Here is a 25384-nt window from a genome sequence, read left to right as displayed (position 1 = left end):
TGGTTGATTAACCTTCGGTTTTGTATGTGAAGGATCTAAAAATAATTAACATATTTAAAAAAAAATAATGTTTTTTTTACAGGATAACTTATGATTAGATAATGATGGGTGCACAAAAAAGGTACTACTTAAAATGGATTTGAGGAGCCGACCAAGCGGCTAACCTCGAAACCTATTTGTGAAAGTCTTTTTGCAACACTACTGCAACTTACTTTGGTGGTGAATTTTGTTGTTAATTTGCCTTTGTGTGCTGGATATAGACTTAGATGTCGTTCGATTGTTTGTTTTTTTAGAAGGTAGATAACCGAAATTTTTAGATGTCTAAAATTATAGATGTTCGAAGTTATAGATATCCCGCCTCCTTAGATAATCATGTTTATTTTGTACGAATATTTTTGAAGATATTCTAAAATACTTAGATAATTGTATTTGTTTTGTAGGATTTCTATCCACTAATGTCTTAAATTTAGATTATGTTCTAAGAATGCCTTTACGATTATTCATGAATTTATAATTAATTTAGTATAATTTGAACTTATATAACATATTTATTTTCATTAATCATTTTTCTAAAATTAATATACGTTTATTATTTATTTGTCATTTTCTCTAATACATATTCATTTAAGATTTTTTATAAAATAAATATTAATTTGCATTTTAATTTGGATATATATATTTTTTAAATAAAAACAATAAAATATAACAAAAAACAGTGAGAACATATTTACCAGTATTTATTTTAATTATAAAATAAAAATAAAGAATATATATATATATATATATATATAAAGAAAAAAAAAAAAGGAATCTCAAGATGTTCGAGCAACTTACATTATTGTAAAACAAACGTAGAAGTCCAAATATCCACCCCATGAAAATCTTAGATTATTGCCAAACAAACAGCTCGTTAGATTACATGCTTCAATGCAATTTGACATTCTCTCTTACACTTTTCCGTTGAATTTAAGCTTTTATTTATTGAGTCTACGTTCTTTTGCATTGATAAAGTATTCTTAAGCATCTAGCATTGGATTTTTCTTAGTCTTTGTTCTTTATTGCAAGTCTTGGGTCTAGGTCATTTGCCTGTGTTTAGCTTTTAATTATAGTAAGATTTGCCACAAACAAGCTTTTTGGTGTCATCTAACATATTTTTGTTTAGTGAGCCCAAAAGTTAAGAACTTTGACAAAATCAAGTGATAAAATTAGATTGGTGATGTCCCACAAAGTTCTTTAGATTGACACAACTCTAAATATAGGAAGTTATATGGACAACACCTTTGACTTTGAGGACGATAATTGTTTATCTAGAATTCCTAGAAAAATATGTTTGGTATATGGTTGATCCTATTTCAATTTGTTGAAAAAAGAAAATCAAAGTAAATAAAAGTTTCAATATTTGTTGATCAAATAAAAGAAAAATGAAAATGAGAGAGTGAAATTCAAATTTGTTGTTAAAGTAGAAAAATGTTGGTGATTCAAACTTTACATGAAAGATCACCTTTATATATGTACAAAGGTATTAAAATAGATCACCATTAAAACATAAATTTACATACCTTAAAAATAAAAATAAAAAATTGAAAAAAAAAATCCAACAATAAAATAAAGAACATCAAACCATTAAATTTAGAAATTAAATGTGATAAACAAAACTCATAACTCAACACGTCTCCTTGAAGTTTTTTTTCGTCACACCCAGCTTCTAGCGTAGAAACACAAACTATCTATGAGGTAGAGCTTTTGAGAGAATACTGACGAGTTCATCAATGATTTCATCCTCTTTCTCTTTCTTTCTTTGCTTCTTTAGATTAATAAAATTCTGACTTTGATGTGCTTTGGTCTACCAAAGACACTAGGAACCTTTTTATCACAAAACCTGTGTATAGGTTCCCTGCCTTAAATTGAAAACTACCAAGCAATTTTTAAAACCATATTGTAAGATTTGCAGCTGATGCCACATAAATATATTCAGTTTCAAAAGCAGATTTAACGACAATTACTTGTTCTTCCAAGAGAAAATACATAATTGAAAATACTTTTAAAATTATAAGCACAATTAGTCCAATCAACATGTATTAATTCAAGTCTTTCTTTTGGAAAAGGTACACCGTGCATCTTCCCTTCTTGAAAATTGTCATAAATGTGATCATCAATGGAGATGAAATTGGAAAAATGATTGATCGATTGAAAAGCGGGTGACTAAATTGAAAACCTTCTAAAGAAAAACCCTCAATCAGTGCAACACACTATTTACAAGTAATAAAAAGATTAGAAGAATTCCAAGTCGTCTCCTAATGAATGGTCATTCAACATATTTCAACTATGCTATGCTAACCAAGTAGCAAATGATTTTTTTCTTTTTAGAAAAAATTGATAATTTTTGAATTGCAAAAAAAAATTAGTAAATAAGGAAATAAATCAAATTTCAAGTATATAAAAAGAGAGTGATTCAACATGATCATACTTAACTATAAGGAGTTGTAGCTTAACATGCAATTGTAAATCTGAGTTCAAATTTAATACATATGATGAATCAGACTCAACACCTATTCGACCTTATTTAAAGTATTTTTAAGAGTCTAAGTCATTAAATCTATATTTTCATGGCTAATGCCTAATGCAAACTTAGACCATTAGAATTACAATCCATTGATTCTAAAGGTTTTTCCCAATATCTAGGGTCAAAAGCAAGGTCTCATGTCTAAGCTCCTTTCTTAGATTGTTTTTATGAAATCCAAAATTTATCTAACCATTCTAGTATCAGATTCGACTTTAGTATATTAGTTTAGGAAGCCAATCTAAACCAATAATAAGAATTTTAATAAATAAGAACAAATCATGCATTAAGATTAAGCTTGAAAGGACCGAATCCCACAACAGAAGCGCATGAAAGCATGTGCTTTTAATTTAAGTTTCGAGTATAAAGAGAATTAAACATATTACATTAAGCATGCTTTAAAAAAAACAAATTCTAAGAGAAGCGATTACCTTTGAAGACTACTTCTAGAGAAGGGATTTACAGAAAAACCTTTTCTCTGTGAATGAGAGATTGTGAGAGTGAGAGAGAACTATGAGTCTTGAGAGATTACCAGAAGAACCACTTCTTCTTCTTTCCGTAATGCAGAACCTTTCTGCATATCCAGTGAGAAGGTAGATAACTCTCTAACCCACTCTCCAACTCACTGCAAAGGAGTTAATTTTAATATCTAATTTAATTTAATTTAAATTAAATTAAATTAAATAGTTATTCATTAATCACATTAATTAATCTTAATTAATTAAATATCACATATTTAATTAATATTACATTTGAATCATATTCAAAATGTATTTCCCTCTAATAACCTATAGTTTTAATGTGTATCACATTCACAATAAATTTAACCTATAATTTTAATTTGAAATACATTCATATTAAATTTAACATATAGTTTTAATATAAATATCATTGATATTAAATTTAACCTATAGTTATAATATAGATCTCATTCATATTATTTAATATTTGAATCTTATTCAAATACATTATTCTCTCATATTATATAGTTTAATTTTGAATCTCATTCAAAAATAACTTCATAATATAATATATCTATATACATTTTATTAAGTGTATCATATACAATTAACATAAATTCCATTATAATTTGAAGAATTCAAATTCTTCCAGAACTAAATATTTCATGTTTTATCCTTAATGAGAACCTAATGAACCTACAAATTAGAAGCTCCAATGATACGAGATTAAATTAATTAAACTTTTTAATTAAATTAATTAACTTTCATTAACTATGGATTACTCCACTAAAGACCCACAGCTGCACTCTTCGGACTGTAGAATATTTCTGTGTCCATGGCTATAACCAATTATCAGTAAGTCAACCCTTCATGAATTGCTCGTAGCTATAGCTGGGTCAAAGTATCATTTTGCCCCTATAATTATCTTTTACTCCTTAAGTCCTACTGATCCTTTAATGAACAACCTATTTATAGTTCTACTATAAACAAATCCCTCTCGGGCCAATGAAAGGGAGAGGGCCCATTATTCAAGACCTGGAGTCAACACTTAAGGGAGCAATTAATCTATTTACCCTAAAGATGAGAAAAAGTGAATTTCATCTTGTGTAGCTATGTTTTCCAACTCCCTACTTGGACAAATCCTCAAAATGATAAATTTATTGAATCTGCAACTCGAGCCACTCTCATTCATATAAATCAAAAGACTGCCTTTATAGATAGAGTTCATAACTCACTCAAGATTGAGATCGAGATACCAATGGTCATCATATGAAATGTTAATCTCTTCAATCAATAGTGTTATAAAGAGATATTGATCATTTCGCGGTTCGATCTTATACAAACTCTTTTTGTAGGATATCACTGCTCGCATGTCTCCATAATGTGCGATTTGGAAAAAACTGTTTGTAACAGTTACAACTCTTATAACATTTATAAAGTGGACTATATCCATAGTGTCACCAGGATAATGCACCCAATCTTATCTATAAACTACAAACCATTTAGATTATTACTAGAACACGATTCAGCTTTATGTCTACCACATACTGTTCAAGTGACATAAAATAACCTTAGATCTTAGTTTATTGGATTGAGTTACACAATTCTAATGGTCAAATAAAATAACTCTTTCTTGTATTAGGTAAATGAATTTTGTTTATACATTACAAACCATGAGAGTTAGAGCACAATCTCTAACAATCGACCATTTGTCCTAAAGCTTATGGGATGTATACAAAACAGCAACAATTAGAATAGAGTAATGTACACTAATACAATGCACTAGGGCATACAATATATCCAGTAATAGAGTTAAGACACTAAATCTACATGTTAGGCTTATTCTCTTTTTCCTTAGGACATTCACATATTCGAATCCCAAGGAGAAGATTAACTCATAATAGAAAAAATAAATAACAAAAATTGAGATGAAAAAAGCTCATAATAAAACAAGTAACTAAAAGAAATTAACATAATTCCAAAATTTTCCTTCTTTTCATCTAATCCGTTCCTCATTTTTCAAGGGGATTCAAGTTATTACAACCCTGACTTTCAAATAGGATTGGATCGATTAGCAAGGAAGAAATTAAGTTTATTGTGCAAAATTAAAATTAAACTACAAAAGTAAAACGTGAAGGAACTTATGAAGGCCCTAAGTGAAAACATGGATCGTTCAAATTTTTGGTTTTTCATAGAATGCAAAATTACATAAACAAAATTATGTAGTAACAAAATTTACAGCATGCCTAATAAATGATAAAAAAAAAAATTAGGGTTTGAGAAACCCTACCCTTGAAGAACCTTTCTTCACAAATTTCCTCTTCCAAATTGTCATATCTGAACAATTCACGAACATCCAAAATGGCCAGCACCAATTGGAGCCTCTTGTTGTCTAATGGGATGAGAATCTTTAAGGAGTTGAGTGAGTTCTTAGTTTTAGAAAAGAAGGATAGGAAATTGAAAGGAGAAGGAGAGGACTTTTTTTTGGGGGGGGAATTTTTCTCAAAGAAAAACTACTTGATCAATCTCTGTAATCTCTTTTGTGAAGAAGAAAAACTTCCTATAATAACCACTCCTTCATTGTGAGTTGTAGAGAGAATTAAGGGGAAGGAAGTTATTTCCCTCCCTTTAAAATTCAAAAATAAAAATAATTAATAATAAATTAATTAATTTTAATTATATATATATGTGTGTGTGTGTGTGTGTAAAACTATATGTTATATCATATAAAACATATAATCTATAGTTTAATACTGTATCATATACAATATAACCTATAGTTTTAATTCTCTCATCAATGATATTTAATATAAATCCCATTTATATTAAACTTAATTATATGAATCCAATTCACATAATTAATATTTGAATCATATTCAAATATATATTTCCTCTCAACTAAACTTTATATTATAATGTATCAAATATAATTATAGTAATTATATCATATATAATTAAATTAAATTAATTATATCACATATAATTAATTCCCTCATTTAATTTGAACAATTCAAATTAATCAAAAATTGATTCTCATTAAATCCCTGTTGAGTTTCATAGGGGACCTCATGGACCTGTAGATTGAAGCTCTGATGGTACTTGAATAATTAATTAAACTTCTTTAATTAGATTATTTAACCTCCATTAACTGTCAGACAATTCATTAAAGACCGACAGCTGCACTCTTCATATTATAGATATATTTCTGTGTCCATTATATATAACCAGTCAACAGTTCGATGACCATTCATAAATTACACGTAAGTACAGTTATGCCAAGAATACTGTTTCGCCCCTATAGTTACATCTAACTCCTTAAGTACCACTGATTCTTCTAATAAACAATAAGTCATAGTCCAACTATAACCAAACCCCTCTCTGGCCAAGAGAAGGTGTGGCGCCAGATTGTTCAAGCCCCGAAATTAGCCTTTAATGGAGTAGTTTATTTACTTACTGTAATATTGGGGAATGAGTGAATTCCATCTTGTGTAACTGTGTTCCCAACTCCCCAATAAGATGAATCCCCAAAATGGTAGGTTTATTGAGTCGGCGATCTAGCCACTCTCACCCATACAAATCGAAGGACCGCTTTCATAGGAAGGAGTTCATAACTCACTTAGGATTCAGGTTATGTCACCTATGATCATCCTAGTGAAATGTAAGTCTCTATTATAAATGACGTTATATAATGAGGCTAGTCATTTCGTGGTTCGGTCTTATACCCCCGCTCACATGTCTCCACATGAATATCAAGATCATATCATTTGTAGCACTTTATAACAATTGTAACATCTACAAAGCGAGTCTATTCGTAGTGTCACTAGGATAAGGTATCCAGCCTTATTCATCTACTACAGGCCATTTAGGTTATCACTTAAACATGATTCACCTGTATGTCTTTACATACATGTTTAAGCTACAGATGATAACTTTGGATATTAGTTTATTGGTTTTTTGGATTTAGTGCTACTAAATGTCAAATAAAATATCTCATATTTTATTAAATAAATAAAATATTTGTACAATACAATTACAAACTACAGGACCCTACAAGATTTAGGGCATCAACCCCAAAAATCTCCCATTTGTCTTAAAGCTAGTGGTAGTGGGGTGTACAATATAAAAGTCACACTAATATACAAGTACATAAAGCAATAAACTAGGGCATAAAACGCACCTAGTACAAAATCTCTCACTTTCCTTAAACTAAATGTGGTATGTCCCATAGACCCATACTCTGCAGGTGACCCTAAAACACTTTAGCTGTGAGGACTTTTATAAATGGATCGGCAATAGTGTGCTCTGAAGCCATCTGCATGACGATCACTTCCCCTGATGCTAAATCTCTCGGATGAGATGATATTTTTGCTCAATATGTTTCCTGCGCTTGTGACTCCTAGGCTCTAAAAAATTAGCCACAACACCACATTATCACAATAAAGAGTGATAGGCTTTGACATGTCTATAACTACTTCCAGATCTGTTAGGAATTTCTTGAGCCATACAACTTTCTTAGCCGCTTCACAAGCTACTACGTACTTAGCCTCCATAGTGGAGTCAGCAATGCACCCCTACTTGGTGCTCTTCTAGATTACTGCTCCTCCGTTAAGAGTGAACACTGATCCTAATGTGGATTTTTTAGAATCTTTATCAGTCTGAAAATCAAAGTTCGTGTATCCTATAAGCATTAAATACTTAGACCTATACACAAGCATGTAGTCCCTCATTCTCTAGATACTTGAGGATGTTCTTAACGGCGATCCAGTGATCAAATCTTGGATTAGACTGATATTTACTGACTATCCCCACCTCATAGTAGATGTCAGGTCTAGTACTTAACATCGTATACATCAGGATGCCAACAACCGATGCATAGGGGATTTGTCTCATTTCCTCAACTTCTTGAGGTGTCTTAGGACATTGTTCCAAAGACAATATAACTCCATGCCTAAAAAGGAGTAAACCTTTCTTGGAGTTCTGCATCGAAAATTTGACAAGCATCTTGTCAATATACGATGTTTGAGATATGACTAGGGTTCTTTTTTTTCGATTTTTAAAGATCTGAATGCCTAGAACAAAATGCGCCTCTCTCAAATATTTCATTTGGAATTGGGTCTCTAATCAATTCTTAATTTTAGTCAGTAGACCTACATCATTCCCAATGAGTAGGATGTCATCTACATACAATACTAGAAAAGCTACTGAACTGTTGATGATTCTCTTGTATACATAAGGCTCATCAACATTTTGATCAAAGCCATAAGATTTGATCGTAGTATCAAAACTATAAGTTATAAATATAATATGATAAGTTAGTTATTGTATTTATTTATAAATTATTAATTATGAGATAATTAATTTTCTTTTTCTCCAATAACCATCTTAGTGGGTGGTTATATACGGTTTATGGTAACTGTGAGATAAAAGGAAAAATAATTTTCCAAATCATTCAGTCTATACGCCTCACATATTAATTATCGAGTAAAAGGAATTTTACTACACGATAACCTTAAAGCCTAAACAATCGAGTAGACGAGTCTATACGATAGACTTCTTCTTCTATACGATTGGTTATCGCATACTCGATCATCTACTTCCTCCATCCCTCTATCCAAAATCATACAAAGCCCACAAATCCTGGATTCTCACACTGAGAATACCAAGGTAATCTTGTTGATGGTGTCGAGTTCTGTTCGAGGATCGAGGATCGAGTTATACTCGCTGGTGATTGAGGAATTTCCAATTGCTTGTTGCGTTCATGCTTGTTTGTTGAGTTGCTGAATGATCAAGAGAAATACGTGAAGAAAGCATTCTTCAAAGGTATTGTCTTCTCGATCCCTTGTATTTTGTTAAAAAACATGCTGTAATTTATCTTTAATGCATAACTATTTCTGTATGATTGTAAATGTTTATGTTCTTTCACAATAGAGCTTAGAACGATCCGCTTCCACTCACTGGTTCTCTAATTTTAAAGTTCCTTCAATTGATATTAGAGGCAGGTTATTCTGATATTCCAAATTTGGATCCCACAATCCAATATAAGGCCCGAGAATAGTAAAGAAGGCTCCTCTGGTAGTCTATTCAAAGATTTGGAGAAGAAATTCGTAGAGATTTGGAGAAATCAAGTGAATTCATCAAAGGTTCTATTCTTAAAACCCTGTTTCTGATATTATCATGAACTTGCATGCTAATCCACTAAAATAGCTTCCATGTGTTGAATGTCAATTCCATCATAATTAATTCTTTGTTTTTATTTGAACAATTCAAATTAATCCAAAATAATTTTATTCTCATTTATCCCCACTTGAGCTAACGAGTGGACCTTATGGACCTATAGATCAAAGCTCAAATGGTACTTTATTAATTAATCAAACTCTTTAATTAAATTGAACTTTCATTAACTGTCGATCACTCCACTAAAAATCGACAACTGCACTCTTTACACTACAAATATATTTCTATGTCCATTGGATATAACCAATCAACAGTGCATCAACCCTTCACAAATTGTTTTTAAGTACAGTTAGACAAAAATTATCATTTTACCCCTTTAGTTACATCTAACTCCTTAAGTACCATTGATCTCTCTAATAAACAATAAGTGATAGTCTAATTATTACTAAACCCTTCTTGAGCCAAAAGAGTGTGTGGTGCTACATTATTCAAACCTCGAAATCAACCCCTTGGGGAGAAATTTCTCTATTTATTCTAACAATAGAGAATAAGTGAATTATTTCTTGTGTAGTTGTGTTCCCGACTCCCCAATCAGACGAATCCCAAAATGGTAGGCATATTGAGTTTGCGAAACTTGCCACTTTCACTTATACAAATCAAAGAATCGTCTTCATAAGCAAGAGTTCACAACTCACTCAAGATTCAGGTCAAGACACCTATGGTCATCCTGATGAAATGTAAGTCTCATATATTAATAGTGTTATATAGAGAGACTATTCATTTCTTGGTTCAATCTTATACAAACTCTTTGTATAGAATACCCCTGTTCATATGTCTTCACATGAATGATCAGGATCAAATCATTTGTAGAACTTTACAACAATTGTAACAACTTCAAAGTAGGTCGTATTCGTAGTGTCACAAGGAAATACCTAGCCTTATCCATCTACTATGCACCGTTTAAGTTATCACTTAAACATGATCCATCTATATTTCTATACATACATGTTTAAGTTTCAGAAAATAACTCTAGATCTTAGATTATTCATTTTTGTGGGTTAATGCTACTAAATGTTATTTTATTAGATAAATCAAGTGTTTGTACAATACAAATACAAACTACAAGACCCACGAGATTTAAGGCATCAATCCCAACAATCTTCCACTCATCCTAAATCGAGTGGGATGTACAAAATAAAATTATAAATAAGTACAACAGACAAAAAAAAGAAACTAGGGCATAGATTAAGCGTCTAATAATATCTCCCACTTGCCCTAGACTGAATGAGGATGTCTTGTAGACTTAGATTCTCTAGGTGGGCCTCAAATACCTTAGCCATGAGGGCCTTTTTAAACGGATCAGCAATGTTATGCGCCAAAGCTATTTGAGTGATGATTATACCCCCTCGATGCACAATCTCTCGAATTAAATGATATTTGCGCTCAATATGTTTTCCACCCTTGTGGCTTTTGGGCTCTCTGGAATTAGCCACGGTTGGAGTTAGCATGTAATTAATGGAAGCAATTAGGATCTTAAGCACTCTAATTCCATCAATTTTAGCATAGAAACATGCAAGTTCATAAACTAAAAATAGGGTTTTGAAGATATCCCTTTAAAGAGCTCTTTAATCTTCATTCCAGCTTGAATCTTCACTCTAAATGCTTGTAGACCACCACTTGATCCTCCCCACTATTTTCTATGACCTTAGATTGGATTTTAGGTTCCAAAATGAGTAGGAATTTTAAGGGAATAAAGATGAATTTCATTTTTTTTTTTGTGTAGCATGTGAAGAAGAACCTTTCTTCTTCAGAATTTTAGCATGCAAAAAACTCTCTAATCTCAGCAAAAACCACTCATTTTGATCAGCATTTACATGCATATCAAAACACACTAGGAGATGACACCAAAACAAAATCAATTTAGTGGAATATTAGTGTTAAAAATGGGAACAACTCATTTATTCTAATTTTCCAATTTAATTGAATTAAAATCAAATTTTAATTCAATTTTTTATTTTTATTTCTTTTTAAAATCTTATTTCAAAAATAAAATTGAAAAACCAATAATACTAATTCAATAATTAATATTAAGAAAACAAAATTAATTCTATAATTAATTTCAAATAAAATCAATTCTTATTTAATTAAATAAATTAATTTAATATCATATATTAAATTAACTAAACACTATTTTTTTCCATCATCATGAATCCATATTCATGTAATTAATATTTAAATCAAATTTAAATATTATTTCATTCTCCAATTTCATTTAATTCGATAATTAAATGTATAATTATATCGTGTATAATCACCGATTCCCTTAATTCAAATTTGAACATTTCAAATTGACTCATCATGCTAAGTAGGGGAACCTAATGGACCTACAAATCATGGACTCAAACGATCCGAAATTAATTGGCTAAACTCTTGAAATCGAATTAATCACCATTCGTTAACTACCAGATCACTCCACGAAAGCCCAGTAGTTGCACTCCTCTCACTATAGATATATTTTTGTCCACTCGATATAACCATAATCAGTATGTCGACCTTTCACAGGTTGTTCGTAATAACGGTTGGGTCAAAAGTTATTTTATCCCCCAAGATTACATCTTGTTTTTTAATTCTCACTGATTCTCTAATGAAGAATTGGTTTGTGATCAATAACTAAACCGAGTCCTTCTCGGGACAATAAGAGGGCGGGGCTTCTTGTTCAAGACTTGGAGTCAGTACTTAAGGGAACAACCTCTCTACCATCCCTAATAGCGAGTAGAAATAAATTATGTCTTGCACCCTATGTCCCCAGTTATCTACCCGGTCTTATCCCTAAAATGGGGGGTTTATTGAGCCGGCACTGTTGAGTCAAACCTTACCCATGCAAATCTAAGGATAATCCCAAATAAATAGGAGTTCATAGTTAACTCAGAATTAAGGTCAAGTTACCTAGGTCATTGCTTTGAAATAATCAGTCTTAAACAGTAAACAACGTTAAAAAATAAGAGTGATTTATTTTTCAGTCCGATCTTATACAACTCGCATAGGACGCCTCCACTTGTATATCTCCACATAAACAATTTAGGATCACATCATTTGTGCTAAATAAAAAGTGAGTGGCATCTGATAGTGTTTTCAAAATAAGGTACCCAACCGTATTCGTATATTATAGACCGTTTTGGCTATCTACTCGAACTTGATCCATTTTTATGTCTCCACATAAAGTCCAAGTACTCATGTATTAGTCATGAATCTTAGTTTACTAAATTTAGTTTTTACAACTGCAATTTATATATTCAATAACAGTTTTTATTGAATAAACCTCAATAACTTCTTTTTGTGAATGAGTGTTTTAGGACATACAACTAAACAAACTCCTACTTGGACTAAAACTTCTGTGAGTTTACATATATATAAATATATACAATGTTGAGAATGAGAGAACAAATACAATAAACTAGAGCATTAGATACCGATGAATTCTCCCACTTGCCCTAGATTTATCGATCTCGTAGTTCTAGTCCCACTAGGTGACCCTCAAACACTTTAGCTGAGGGGGCCTTTGTAAAAAGATCAGCTTAATTATCTTCTGAGGCTATCTACGTGATGATTACGTCTCCTCAGTATATGATCTTCCTAATGAGATGGTACTTGCGCTCGATGTGCTTTCCACGCTATGGCTTCTTGGTTCTTTGGAATTTGCAACTGCTCCACTGATATCACAATAGAGGGTGATTAGAAGATGCATGTTTGGAACTATTTCCAAATTGATAAAGAACTTTCTAAGCCATATTGCGGCTGCTTCACATGCAGCTACATACTCCGCTTCCATGGTGGAGTCAGCAATACAACTTTGTTTTATACTCCTCCATACTATAGCTTCTCCATTCAGAGTGAATACCGATCCCAAAGTTAGTTAATTTCTTAATTTAAACTTACGAAAATTTCTGTAAGGGGGTTGTTTAAGTTTTTCTTTTAAACTTGCCAAAAAGATGATAGTTGAAACTTGACAAAAATATGGAGACAAAGAAAATAGAAAACTGAAGTTTAAGATTTAAAACATAAGTTTGGTATGAAAAGTTGTGTTTGATAAGGATAAAACTGAAGACACTTAAATGAGAGACAGAATATTATTTTAATTATGTGAGGTCCTCTACTTAAAATTTGAAAAAGTAAGAAATATGTTAGAAAAAGTAGTTTTTAAAAAAGAGAGTTTATCAATGATAGAGTGTATTAGTAATAATAGAGTGTATCAGTAATAAACTCGAAAATTTCAAAATTATCATATATGTGCGAAGTATTTATTTGTATGACATATAATATACTTACAAATATAGAAATCAATTTTTGACCATCGCCATTATTACCCTTTTATAAACCAATTAGGTAAACCACAAGAATCCTTTTTATCTATTTTTTTTTAATATATCATTATATTACTTTATCCTCATAGTATGAATTAGGGTTGGCAACGGGGCCTATCCCCCATCCCTGCCCTCGTCCCTGCCATTTGAAGGCGGGGACGGGGGCGGGGATTCCCCGTCGGGGAACAGGGTCCCCGCGAGGCCCCATTCCCTATTTCCCGTAGGGATGCCCCTACTAATTTCCCACAGAGATTCTCTATTTTTTTTAATTAAAATTTTATTTTAAATTTGATTAAAACGGGCTTGAATTTTGAGCTTAGATTTAGAATTTAGATATTTAATATTGGGCTTCACAACACTATAAATCTATACATTATAAACATACATATAAATAAGTTATTTTATATATTGTAAATATATATTTATAAAATATTAAAAATATAAATATATCAAATAGGGGTCAGGGCGGGGATACCATCCCCATCTTCGTCCCGTCCCCAGACGAAACCCCGAAAAAAATTTCTGGTTTGACCCCATCCCCAGTTAAACCGGGGATTCTCCGCCCCGATTGAGGCGGGGTCCCACGGGAAATTTTGCAACCCTAATATGAATTTCTATATCTTTCAATTAAATTGATCTAAATAAAGTTAGGGATCAACAAATTGAGAATTTTCATACTCACACTCATCATCTATTACAATATTTGACCGCTAAATTTGTGGTGAACGGTTTTTCCAACAAACTTGAAGTGCTCAATGAATGCACTTGTGAGAATTCTTGTCCTTAAAGTAAGTGTAAGATTGTACCACACGTTATATACAAGGATTAAACGGTATTAACCATTTAGTATTAAATTAAATTAGGTTAAAATATTAATTTTGTCCTCATAGTTGGGAGTTTGTTCAAGTCTTCTCATTTGAATCCTCGTTCCTTCGATCAATCTTAAATTTAATTCTCACGTTAGTTTGTTGTTGATTTTTTAAAAAATTTTTTTGTTATTTATTAGTAGTTTTACTATAGATTTTCAAAACATATTCACATATTGTCTTGCATAAAAATCATTTAAAAAAAATATCAATTTATATCCTAAAACTTTAAGGATTATATTAAGTGAAACCCTATACTAATCTGATTTAAACCTTACATTTTTATAAATGTATCAATTTACACCCCCCTTAACCTTCCGTTTGAGAACTTATAATTATATCAATTACATAATTATAATATAATTATAATTGATATAATTATATCAATTATGACATTACTTGAACAGAATATGTTCCATAAGTTATACAAACTCCAAAATATAGAAACCAAAATGGTATTTTAACCATTACATTATTACGAAATCTTCTTTGAACTCCAACATAACGTGCACGTCTCTCTCTCGTGATCTTTTTTTCTTGTGTAAGTATCGTCTACATATACTTCTTAATTCCTTGTTTAACCTTTAAACTCATGATTTAATTAATTGGGTGAGCAAAATGTGGGTTGTTATGGGTGCTACTGTTGTTTTTAGTGTTATAACTTGGCTTTATGCTTTGAAATATTCCAAATATAATGGAAAACTTCCAAAAGGTTCAATGGGTTTTCCTATACTTGGTCAATCAAGGCAGTTCTTTGCTCCTAATCCATCTTTTGATTCATCTCCTTTCATCAAAGACAGAATTCTCAACTACTGTAAATGTTCTTTTTTCCTTTTTTTTTTTTTTGTATATTAGGAAACCATCTATATATATATATTCAAATTTTGGTATTTTTGTTTCAGGTATGGACCAATTTTCAAAACACGATTAGTTGGGAAACCATTAATTATTTCAGCAGATTCTGAACTGAATTATGTTATATTTCAACAAGAGGAACAATTGTTTTACTGTTGGTATCCAGAGACCTTCCGAAAGATATTTGGAGGACAATTTGTGGGGTCCTTGTATGGTTTTATGCATAAGTATTTGAAGAACATGATTATTAATGTTTTTGGAATTGAAAGTTTGAAAAATATGATTTTTGAAGTTGAAGTTGCAGTAACTACAAGATTGAAGAAATGAGCATCTCAATATACAGTTAAATGTAAATTTATGTTTGAAATAAACTTGTTTTAATTATTTGTTTTCTTTTTTTTTTTCTCCCTTATTAATACTAATTTGCTTCCATACAGATGATATTTGATCTTACTGCAAAGAGATCAATTAGTTATGATCCACAAAGGTGTTCAAAAAATTTGAGAGAGAACTTTGTTGCATTCATTCGGAGTTTGATCTCTTTCTCTCTTGATATTCCTGGAACCTCTTTTCACAAATGCTTACCGGTAACTTTTTTATTTATTCAGGGTTTTCTTTTTCTTTTTTGAATTAATAATATATGGAAGAAATCGAGGAGGAAAGTAGACATATATTTTTTTAAAGTAGGTTAAATAATTATAAATATTAAAAAGGTTAAATAACACGTTTTATAGTTACAATTATGATCTAAACTTCAAAAAGTTTCATTTTAACCTTTCAACGATAAAATTTTTTTAAGAGGGCTTTTTATTTTATTGGTCTATAACTATATAAGTTAGAAGGTCTAATTTTAACACTTGCATAAATTTGAGGTTTATTTTTTTTCAATTGAAAATTTGAGGGTGTAATTGTAAGTACTATTATATTTTAAGAGTAGTTTTTTCAATTTGTTCTATTTTATTTTATTTTTTTATTACGATGAAAAAAGGTAAAATGACGTGGAAATATAAGAATGGGAGATTGTACACCATATTATTTTGAACTCATGTTTCAAAGTACTATATAGATCAAGATTAAAATGGTTGCAAATGATGTTATGTATGTTTAATTTTACACATTAGTATTGTTATACTGTCCATTTTCACTCATCATTTTCAATAGTGTTTTGTGGAATAAATATTAATTTCAAGAGTAAAAAAAAAAAAAAAAAAAAAAAAAAAAACTCATTAACTTCTATGACAAAATCTTTTTCTTTTTTTGCTTAAGCAGGTCTTAAAAAAAAAAAAAAATTCTATGTTATTGATAGAGTAAGTTATAAAAGGATAAGTGCACTCTATGATATATACTTTAAGGGTCGTTCCTTTTATGATAATCTAAGATTTTTTGGGATGAACACCTAAAATATCCCATTTGACTTGTAGGAAACTAGAAATGTAGCATCTAACCAATTTTGGATGTCTTTTTGAATCATAGATTTCTAAGGTTACCATATGGATGACATTCTTTTAGTGAAAATTTTGTTTTATTTTTCTTTTATACTTATTTTTTTTATTAATGTTTTTATTTCACAGTTTTTTTTATTTATTATTTAAAAGTACATTAATGACATATGCTCTAAAATGCCATCAATTTTATTGATGGTCTTATTTTGAAAAAAGAAAAGTTAGAATTGAATATTTTATAAGAACCTAATGAAACTAAACTATAAATTAATTTATTGTAAAAAATAACATATAAAGATATTATAATCTAAAACTGGTATATAAATATAACATTAAATTAAAAAATCCATGTGATATAAATTCAAATTATCTTAGATTAATAAATAAATATTTAAAAATTAATAAGAACATTAATGGTATAACACATAATCTTAAGATATTTCAATACATGAATAGAGCAAAGTAAACATATATTATTCAAATATTTTTTCCTGACATTTTTATAAATTATTAATTCAAAACAAACACAAACATCTAAAATGTTGGGTAATATTTCAGGCATATGAGAATTCTAATTATCTATATTCTTAAAAGAACAAACAAACTCCTATAAAAAGAATTCATCGTAACCTGATGGGAAAAAGCTAATGCTAATAATATATATAATAGCATCACTCGGCCACAAGATATCCCTCATACCGAATGAATTGTATTAATTTAATAATTTATTTGTGTGATTTTTTTAGTACAACTCTTACGGAAATGGGAGATTAAACCTCTGACCTTTTAGATTGGAGGACAAATCAATATCATAGAGTTAGACTCACTTTGACAATAATTTATTTCTGTTTTAAATTATATTTAATAAAATTAATTATATATTTAAAGTTTACATTATTTTTATATCCATGAGTGTCCGGACCAACTTACATGCATCTCGACTAATCTCACAGAACAACTCACTTGACTTTATAACATTTGAGTATCAAAGAAAACCGTAGAATATTTAATCCTAGGTAGGTGGTCACTATGGATTGAACCAATGATTTTTTATAAAAATAGTATTTTAGGAAGCATTTGCATGTTTATATATTTATTCTTTACGCAAGTAAATAGTTTATTTATTGTTTTTATATCTATTAGTCATTAGAAAAATTTTTAAATAATAAAGGATAATAGTTTTGTTTGTTAAACATAGAAAAAATAGAAAATTAATGAGTATATTGCAATTTAAAACTTTTAAATGGATATATTTGTTGCTTTTATAATAACAATAATCATAGTTTTTCTTCTCATTGTTATAATAGATTCTAAAAATATTTATTAAAAACAAGTTATAAGAAAATGCAAGTACAGATGTTCACGGGATGGGATGAGGTCGGGGATGCCATTCCTCATTCCCATTCCCACTCTCCATTTTATTCTTCATCCCCGCGAAATTTTCCACGAGGATCGGGGCGGGAATTCACGGGGATCGGGTTCCCATCGAGGAATTTTTCCCTATTACTTTTTTTTAAAAAAATCAATTAATTTAAATCACTAATGTGAACAAGTTTAATTAAATAATTAACTTTATCACTAAATTGTTTATTATGGTAGTTTTACATGAATTTAAAGATAAATTACTAAAATTTTGGCCTCAAAAAGCTAATTAATTTATTATAGTAGAAAGAAATAAATATAAATCAAATTATTCACATATATAATCTAAATTTAAATATTCAATTTAAACATATTCAATATCTTTCACAATAAATTATCAAATTTGAAATTTAAATGTAATATTTATATAATAATAATAATAACATTAGATAACTATACTAAATAAATATGTAGAAACTAATCGGGACGGAGACGGGGAATAGGGCGGGGGTGGGGGTAGGGACATTTTCCGTCCCCGTCCCCGTTTAGTTCACGAGGAATTTTTTTTTCTACTCCCTCCCCCATTTTTCGCTTAATCGGAGAATCTCTGTCCCGTTCGAGATGGATTCCCGTCCCCATAAGAAAATTGGAAATCTCTGCAATTGAACAAAAGGTTACAAGAAAAAGCCAGAAAACTCTTGAAATTCCAAAAGATGTTTTATTATTGATTATAATTAAAAATAAAGCATAATTTTTTAACTTCGTTTATATAAAAATGGAGGGATAACTTTTAATGATTGAGGTATAGGTTCCATATTACATTAATTGAACTTTCGAAGATTCCAATTATTTAGATTCAAAAAAAGGAAAAAGTTTAAAAAGAAAATGCCGAAAATACCTTTGTTGCACTTATGTTTGTGAAACCCAAAGAGTTGGTCAATAAAAAACTATGATGGGCAGTTTTTATTTTTTATTTTTTGAAAATGATTTATTTTTTATTTTTTTAATAAAGAAAAAATTGAGTATGAACACAATTTAAGTTGCATGCTCAGATAAACAACTTCAAATAAAGAATTCAAAATAACCTAACTAGAAAAAAATAAAAACTAATACTAATAATATAATAGCATCACTTGGCCGCAAGATATAACAAAGTTGTATTAATTAAATCATTTATTTATGTATTGAATTCTATTATATGGAATTAGTAACATATTTAAAGTTTACATTGAGGTGAGGAAAGTAAACTATATATTCAAAAAATATCATCCCATGGTGTGGGATATAACAACACTTTTGTTAGTCTAATTTAGTTTTAGTTGTTGAACGTCTTTTCAATAAATCTTATACTTAATCCAAATTTTAGTTTATTGTTGATTTTTTCTAAAATTGAGTACGTCTCAAAATACATATATATGGATCAATATAGATATAGATTTCAAAAGAGTAATGAGAATGTTGGAAAACATGCTACAAGAAAGACAGCAAAATCCAAGAAAACAACGCATTGATTATTTTGATTTTGTTCTACATGAACTCCAAAAAGATGGAACTCCTCTCGGCTCTCACCCAAGAAATTGCTTTGACTTTAGCCATCAAATTTCTCATAGACCATCCCCACGTGTTGAACAAGTTAAGGCTACGTTCCTTTTTAAAGCATATCATTGAGTTTGAGATGACTTTTAAGCATCATCTATAAACATTATTTTAACTGATTTAATCTCATCACATTCCTTATTAACATATTTAATTTGCATGCAAAATCTTGATCATCAGGTAGAACATGAAGGAATTTTGAAGGAGATGAAAAATAAAAGTTGTGAGATTACTTGGAATGAATACAAATCCATGACATTTACATTCAAGGTGAAGAAAGCACTTGGAAAATTATTTTCTAGTTATGTTTGAAATTAATTAATTAACAAGTTAAAACTTAATTAATGGTTTTTGAACGAAACATTGAGGTTGGCAAATATTGCTCCAGGGATCTTTTGGAGAGCATTAAAGAGACCTTGAGTTTAAGGGTAAGAAGAAATAATATAGTTCATTATATTCTAATAAATTACTTAATTAAAATTATGTGAAAATTAAATTATTAATTATATTATATATGGGTAAGGATGGGCTGTTATGGTTTGTCCTCCAGCCAATCTTTTGGATTAAAAAAAATTACGTTGACCCACTTACCTTAAATCCATGGCGATGGGAGATACCTTTATTCAATTAAATAATATATATCTTCGTACATTTTATATAGAATAATGATTAGATAGAGTCTTATACCATGTTCTCTTCCTTTATACACAAGGAACTTTTTTTAAAAAAATCATATTTTTTAAAAACATTAAAAAAGTATCACATAACACATTTCTATTGGGTGTTAATTGGTGTTGCATCCAAGTTTTCTTCCTTTATATATATGTATACATTCTTATTTAGAAATATTCACAGATCTGTTATCTAATTTTACATAGTTGGATTATGAAATTCGTGAATGAATAAACATGTTTGTAAGTGATTTTGGAATGACCAAAATCATTTTTGACATGCTTTAAATTATCTTTTTTTCTCAAAATTGTGATATTTGGGAATGATGAGAAAATGATTTCGGAAACCTCTAAAATGACTCGAAGTGATTCCCTATCGACCACTTGAGAGGTTATTTCAATTTTTTTTGTTAGGTAATTATGAATAGATTTTTTTTTTTACTATTATTTCATATTTATAAATTCTCATCCTATTTCACTTTATTTTGTCTTAAAACTTTATTAGAAAAATTGTAATTATCTTTTTAAAATTTTTGAGCAACTTTATCTTTGTTTCTCTCTAACTTCTACCATTTCCTTAATTTTCTCTCTAATAATTTTTCGCATCTTTTCTCTCTTCAAAGGTTTTTTATTCTCTCTAATTTTTTTTCTCTTTCTTTGTCCTTCACTCCTAAATCTTTTTCTTTTCCTCTTTTTAGATTTATTTTCTATAAAATGTCGAATTTAAAAAAATAAAAAACGTAACTAACCTGAATCTTTAGATAAAAAAGTATAACAAGTTTTGTAGACTTTATGACAGGCTCGAAGAGTTGTATAGATGTTATAATGCAAATATAGTTGTGAAATTAATTATTATATTATGTTAAGGATTATTTTTAAATATAGAAATATGAACAAAAATATTTACAAAATATAACAAAATTTCAAAATCTATTATTTTGATAGACACTAATAGACTTCTACCAATGTCTATCAGTGACATTGATTGATAGTGATAGATGTCTATCAGTGTTTATTAATGTCTATCTATATCTATCTTTGATATATTCTGAAATTTTATTATATTTTATAAATATTTTAGTTTTGTCATCTGAAATCATTTTCAAAATGTTTAATTAATAATAATAAGCAGAGATGTGATGGGGGCATCGAAGAATTTCATGGCATTTGGTAGGGGAATGAGATTTTGCATTGGTGCAGACTTTGCCAAAATGCAGATGGCTATGTTTCTCCATAACTTGGTTACCAACTACACGTAATTAATCTCTCTTATTACCTATTTAAACTATGCATAAATAATTAAATAAACAATAAAATTTCTTTTTAGGTAATTACAATAGGTAACACTTTTAATTAAGTGTATAGTAATATTTTTAAATAATTGCATATATAACAAAATCTATAAGTGATAGAGCTTATAACTCATAGACTCCTATTAGGGATAGACTCCGTCGCTGATAGAATCCTATCAACAAAGTTTATCTTTGAAAGACACTGAGAGCTAGATCTACATTTTTTTACTTTGTGTTATTAATACATTCAGTCTGATTGCTATATTTGTAACTATTTTTCTTGTACGCAGTGTATCAAAATAATAGTGTACGAGAGATTTAATGTAGATTTTTTTGTATGGCACTTTTTTTACATTTAGATTGAAGGAAATTAAAGGAGGCAATATTGTTCGAACCCCAGGTGTACAGTTTCCTGATGGCTTTCACGTTGAGATTGTGAAGAAAGAATAGAAGCTAAGTATGTAAAGATCTGCTCTATCAATATTTGATTTAGTAATATAATAGACTCTCATAATTAATAATTATCAGTCTTTAATTATCAACACAAAGAAATGAGGAACATATGCAATTCTCAATTGCATTTGATTAAGTTGTATAACTCATTTTAAATGCACGTTCTTTGTTGAAGAAATTGACACGAAAGAAAAAGATAAATAATTGGGAAGAAAGAAACTTTTATTAAGAAAGTACAAATATGAACACGTTTGAAAGAAATGTTTTTTCACTCTCTCAATATTCACCCTTCTCACTTTTTCTTACTTCTAAGTTTTTTTAACTCAACTTTTCTTCCTTTCTTGTCTTGTCTTACAAATAGGAATACAACCCCTATTTAGGTGTGAGATCCTTGAAAATCAAATAATAGAAATTTTTCTGTGTTTTCTAGGATCTAAGCTATCAGATATTTTTATGAGATTCATCCTTATTTAAAGGAATTCTCTAACGATTCCTGGTTCCTAAAGAAATTTTAGGATATTTCTATAGTATTTCTTTTGATATATATACTTATTTACAATCTTCTAAATAAATCTAGAGATATCTAATATGTACAATTAAGTTGTTTAAGTAGATATTTCAATAATGGCTCAGGAATAGTTAATGTTGCTCTTTACTTTAACATTTTTGGTTTCTTTAAGCACTGAAAATGTATTTAGTCATGTCTACTTCTACTTCTGAATTTCTTTTTTTGTTATCTACTTTTCACTAATAGTTTAAAAAATCTAGCCAAATTTTGAGAACTAAAAAAAGTAATTTTCAAAAAGTTGTCCTTGTTTTTAGAATTTGGCTAAGAATTCAACCATTATACTCACTAAAGATGCAAACCATAGTAAGAAATGTAGATGGAATAGACTTAATTTTCAAAAACAAAAACAAAAGAAAATCAAATGGTTACCAAGACTAGGTCCTCTTTGGTAACCATTTTGTTTTCTATTTTTGTTTATAAATAATAAGCCTATTTCATTTCTTACAATGATGTATATCTTTAAGTATAATAGTTGAATTCTTAGCCAAATTCTAAAAACAAAGACAACTTTTTGAAAGCTATTTTTTTAGTTCGCAAAATTTGGCTTGATTTTTTAAACCATTGGTGGAAAGTAAATAACAAAAGAAGAAATTTGGAAGTGGAAATAGTGTCAATAGACTTAATTTTCAAAAACAAAATGGTTATCAAACAGGGCCTAAATATTTCAACATGAAAAATGGAATCATTTATAAGTTTATGATAATGTATTAGCAAATATTCAAATTTAAGTACACAAATATAACAAGTGTGCACAAGAACATGTTGGCTAATAAATTTAGTTTATCGATATTTTATTTTGGTTTACAAATTCTATTACTAATATAATTAATATTATGTATATTAGTTTGACTAATATATTTTGGGGGTGTTTGACTCACCAACATGAGTTGAGTTAAGTTGGTATAATATATCAACTCATTGTTTGGCCCACCAACTTTAAATGTTGGTAGAGTTGAGTTGTATATTTTACCAACTCACCCCAACTCTCCCTTTTTCCTATGTTTTTCAGTGGCTCTACCCATTAGCAACTGTCACACTCTGAGAATTAACTTCGGACTCCGACAACCACCTCCGATGACAACTTCGGTGACGAACTTCAGGTTTCAACAACCACCTCCGATGATATTCCGATGTCGAAATCCGGACTCCGACAACCACCTCCGATGACAGCTCTGGCGACCCACTCCAAGCTCCGACAACCTTCGTGCGACCAACTCTGACAACCAATTCTGTCCTCCGAAAACCACCTCCGGTGACCCAACTCTGACGACTAATTGGCTTTGACAATAAACTCCGTTGACCAACTCCGATTACAAACTCCGATAAAAATCACCTTCGATGATCACCTTTGAGCAAGCAACTCCGACGACCAACTCGGCCTTTGACAACCACCTTCGACGACAAACTTTGAAAACCAACTCCAATACCACCTTTATGCGACTAACTTTTAGCTCCGACAGTCACCTCCGACTACAATCTCTAGCGAAAATCATCTTCGATAATCAACTTTGACGATTACTTTCGCCTGACCAACTCCGATGACAAACTTCGACAACCAAATCCAATACACTTTTATGCAACCATCTTCAGGCTCCGACAACCACCTCCGACTACAAACTCCAAAAAAAATCATCTTTGATAATCAACTTCGGCAACCACTTCCGATTACTATAAGACTTGATGACTGCTAAAATATGTTGTAGGGTTGTTGATTATATACAAAACATTATTTTATCTAGATTAAGTGCAATATTTATACGCAAGAATTATAAAAAGATTATTTAATTGAGTTGACATATCAAATGAGTGTTAAAGATATTTAGACAAAAATTATGTATGTAGTTGAAAAGTATGTAACATATAACAAAGAGAAAACCATAAAATGAAAAAAAAAAATCTTGAAATATTTTCCAACAAAAATTAGTGAACAATAGAGATTTGTTTCCTGATGATCCTCCAAATTTAGAAGAAAAAGTGAAATTGTTGAAGAAATATGGTGACATTCCATTTGCTGTTAAGATGATGGCAGAGATTTAATTTAAAAAATTCATGATATAGTAAAAATATAGAGCATCAATAAGAAGAAAAAGAAGAATATGATAATGAAATTCATTTAGAAAAATTAGTAAGAATCAAAAGTTTTTATTTCACTTTGGTTTCTCATTTTATTTAAACACATTTCTACAAGAAATGCAACGCATTAATTGTTGTCCATTGCCAAAAAAAAAAAAAAAAAAGGAAAGAAAGAGAGAGAGAAGCAAAAAGAAAAATTTTTATAATTAAAAGGAAAAAATTTCAATCTATATTATATTCAAACAAAGATGGGTAGAGTTATTGAATAAAAAAGTTTCAAAATAAAAATAATAACTATAAAAGCATATTACTGAATAAAAAAAATTTTAAAAAACTATATCAGATACATAGATATATGAACTTTGTACAAACATATGAACTCAGACCAAATAACTCTGTACCCTAAATACAGATATATGAATTCCAAAAACATATGAATGCAGACATTCTATCTCAATTCTGCACCCCAAACAACCCCTTTCTATTTTTCAACTGATTGATATACGAAAAGTATTGAGCATAACAGATATAATATATTGTTACATGCGAATAATGAGAATAAAATAACAATAACAGAAAAATTGAAAATGAGATTTAACTTTTTATTTTGCTATTTAGCCAACGTAAAAAATAAGGTTAGATCGTAAATT

At 29.6% G+C, this 25384-nt stretch overlaps 1 protein-coding gene across 1 annotated transcript; it reads left to right on the top strand.

The window, feature by feature from the left end:
- Positions 1-15023: 15023 nt before the first annotated feature.
- On the top strand, positions 15024-22090 carry LOC120090703 (cytochrome P450 87A3-like). The gene is made up of 4 exons (XM_090306994.1): positions 15024-15227; positions 15321-15600; positions 21481-21603; positions 22000-22090. The coding sequence occupies exons 1-4, from the start codon at positions 15041-15043 to the stop codon at positions 22088-22090; spliced, it is 681 nt and encodes a 226-aa protein (XP_090163120.1). The 5' UTR covers positions 15024-15040.
- Positions 22091-25384: the final 3294 nt, after the last annotated feature.

The sequence above is a fragment of the Benincasa hispida genome, chromosome 11 (genome assembly GCF_027475165.1).
Source record: "Benincasa hispida cultivar pf3 chromosome 11, pf3_genome.v1.1, whole genome shotgun sequence".
Taxonomy (NCBI): domain Eukaryota; kingdom Viridiplantae; phylum Streptophyta; class Magnoliopsida; order Cucurbitales; family Cucurbitaceae; genus Benincasa; species Benincasa hispida.
Note: the sequence above shows the minus strand (reverse complement) of the source record. Positions and strands in the feature narration are given on the sequence as shown.

Coding starts and splice junctions, on each gene's coding strand:
- LOC120090703 (XM_090306994.1), top strand. CDS start 15,041: ATGTGGGTTGTTATGGGTGCTACTGTTGTTTTTAGTGTTATAACTTGG. Junction 15,228..15,320: donor TTTCATCAAAGACAGAATTC/TCAACTACTGTA, acceptor GGTATTTTTGTT/TCAGGTATGGACCAATTTTC. Junction 15,601..21,480: donor GTAACTACAAGATTGAAGAA/ATGAGCATCTCA, acceptor AATAATAAGCAG/AGATGTGATGGGGGCATCGA.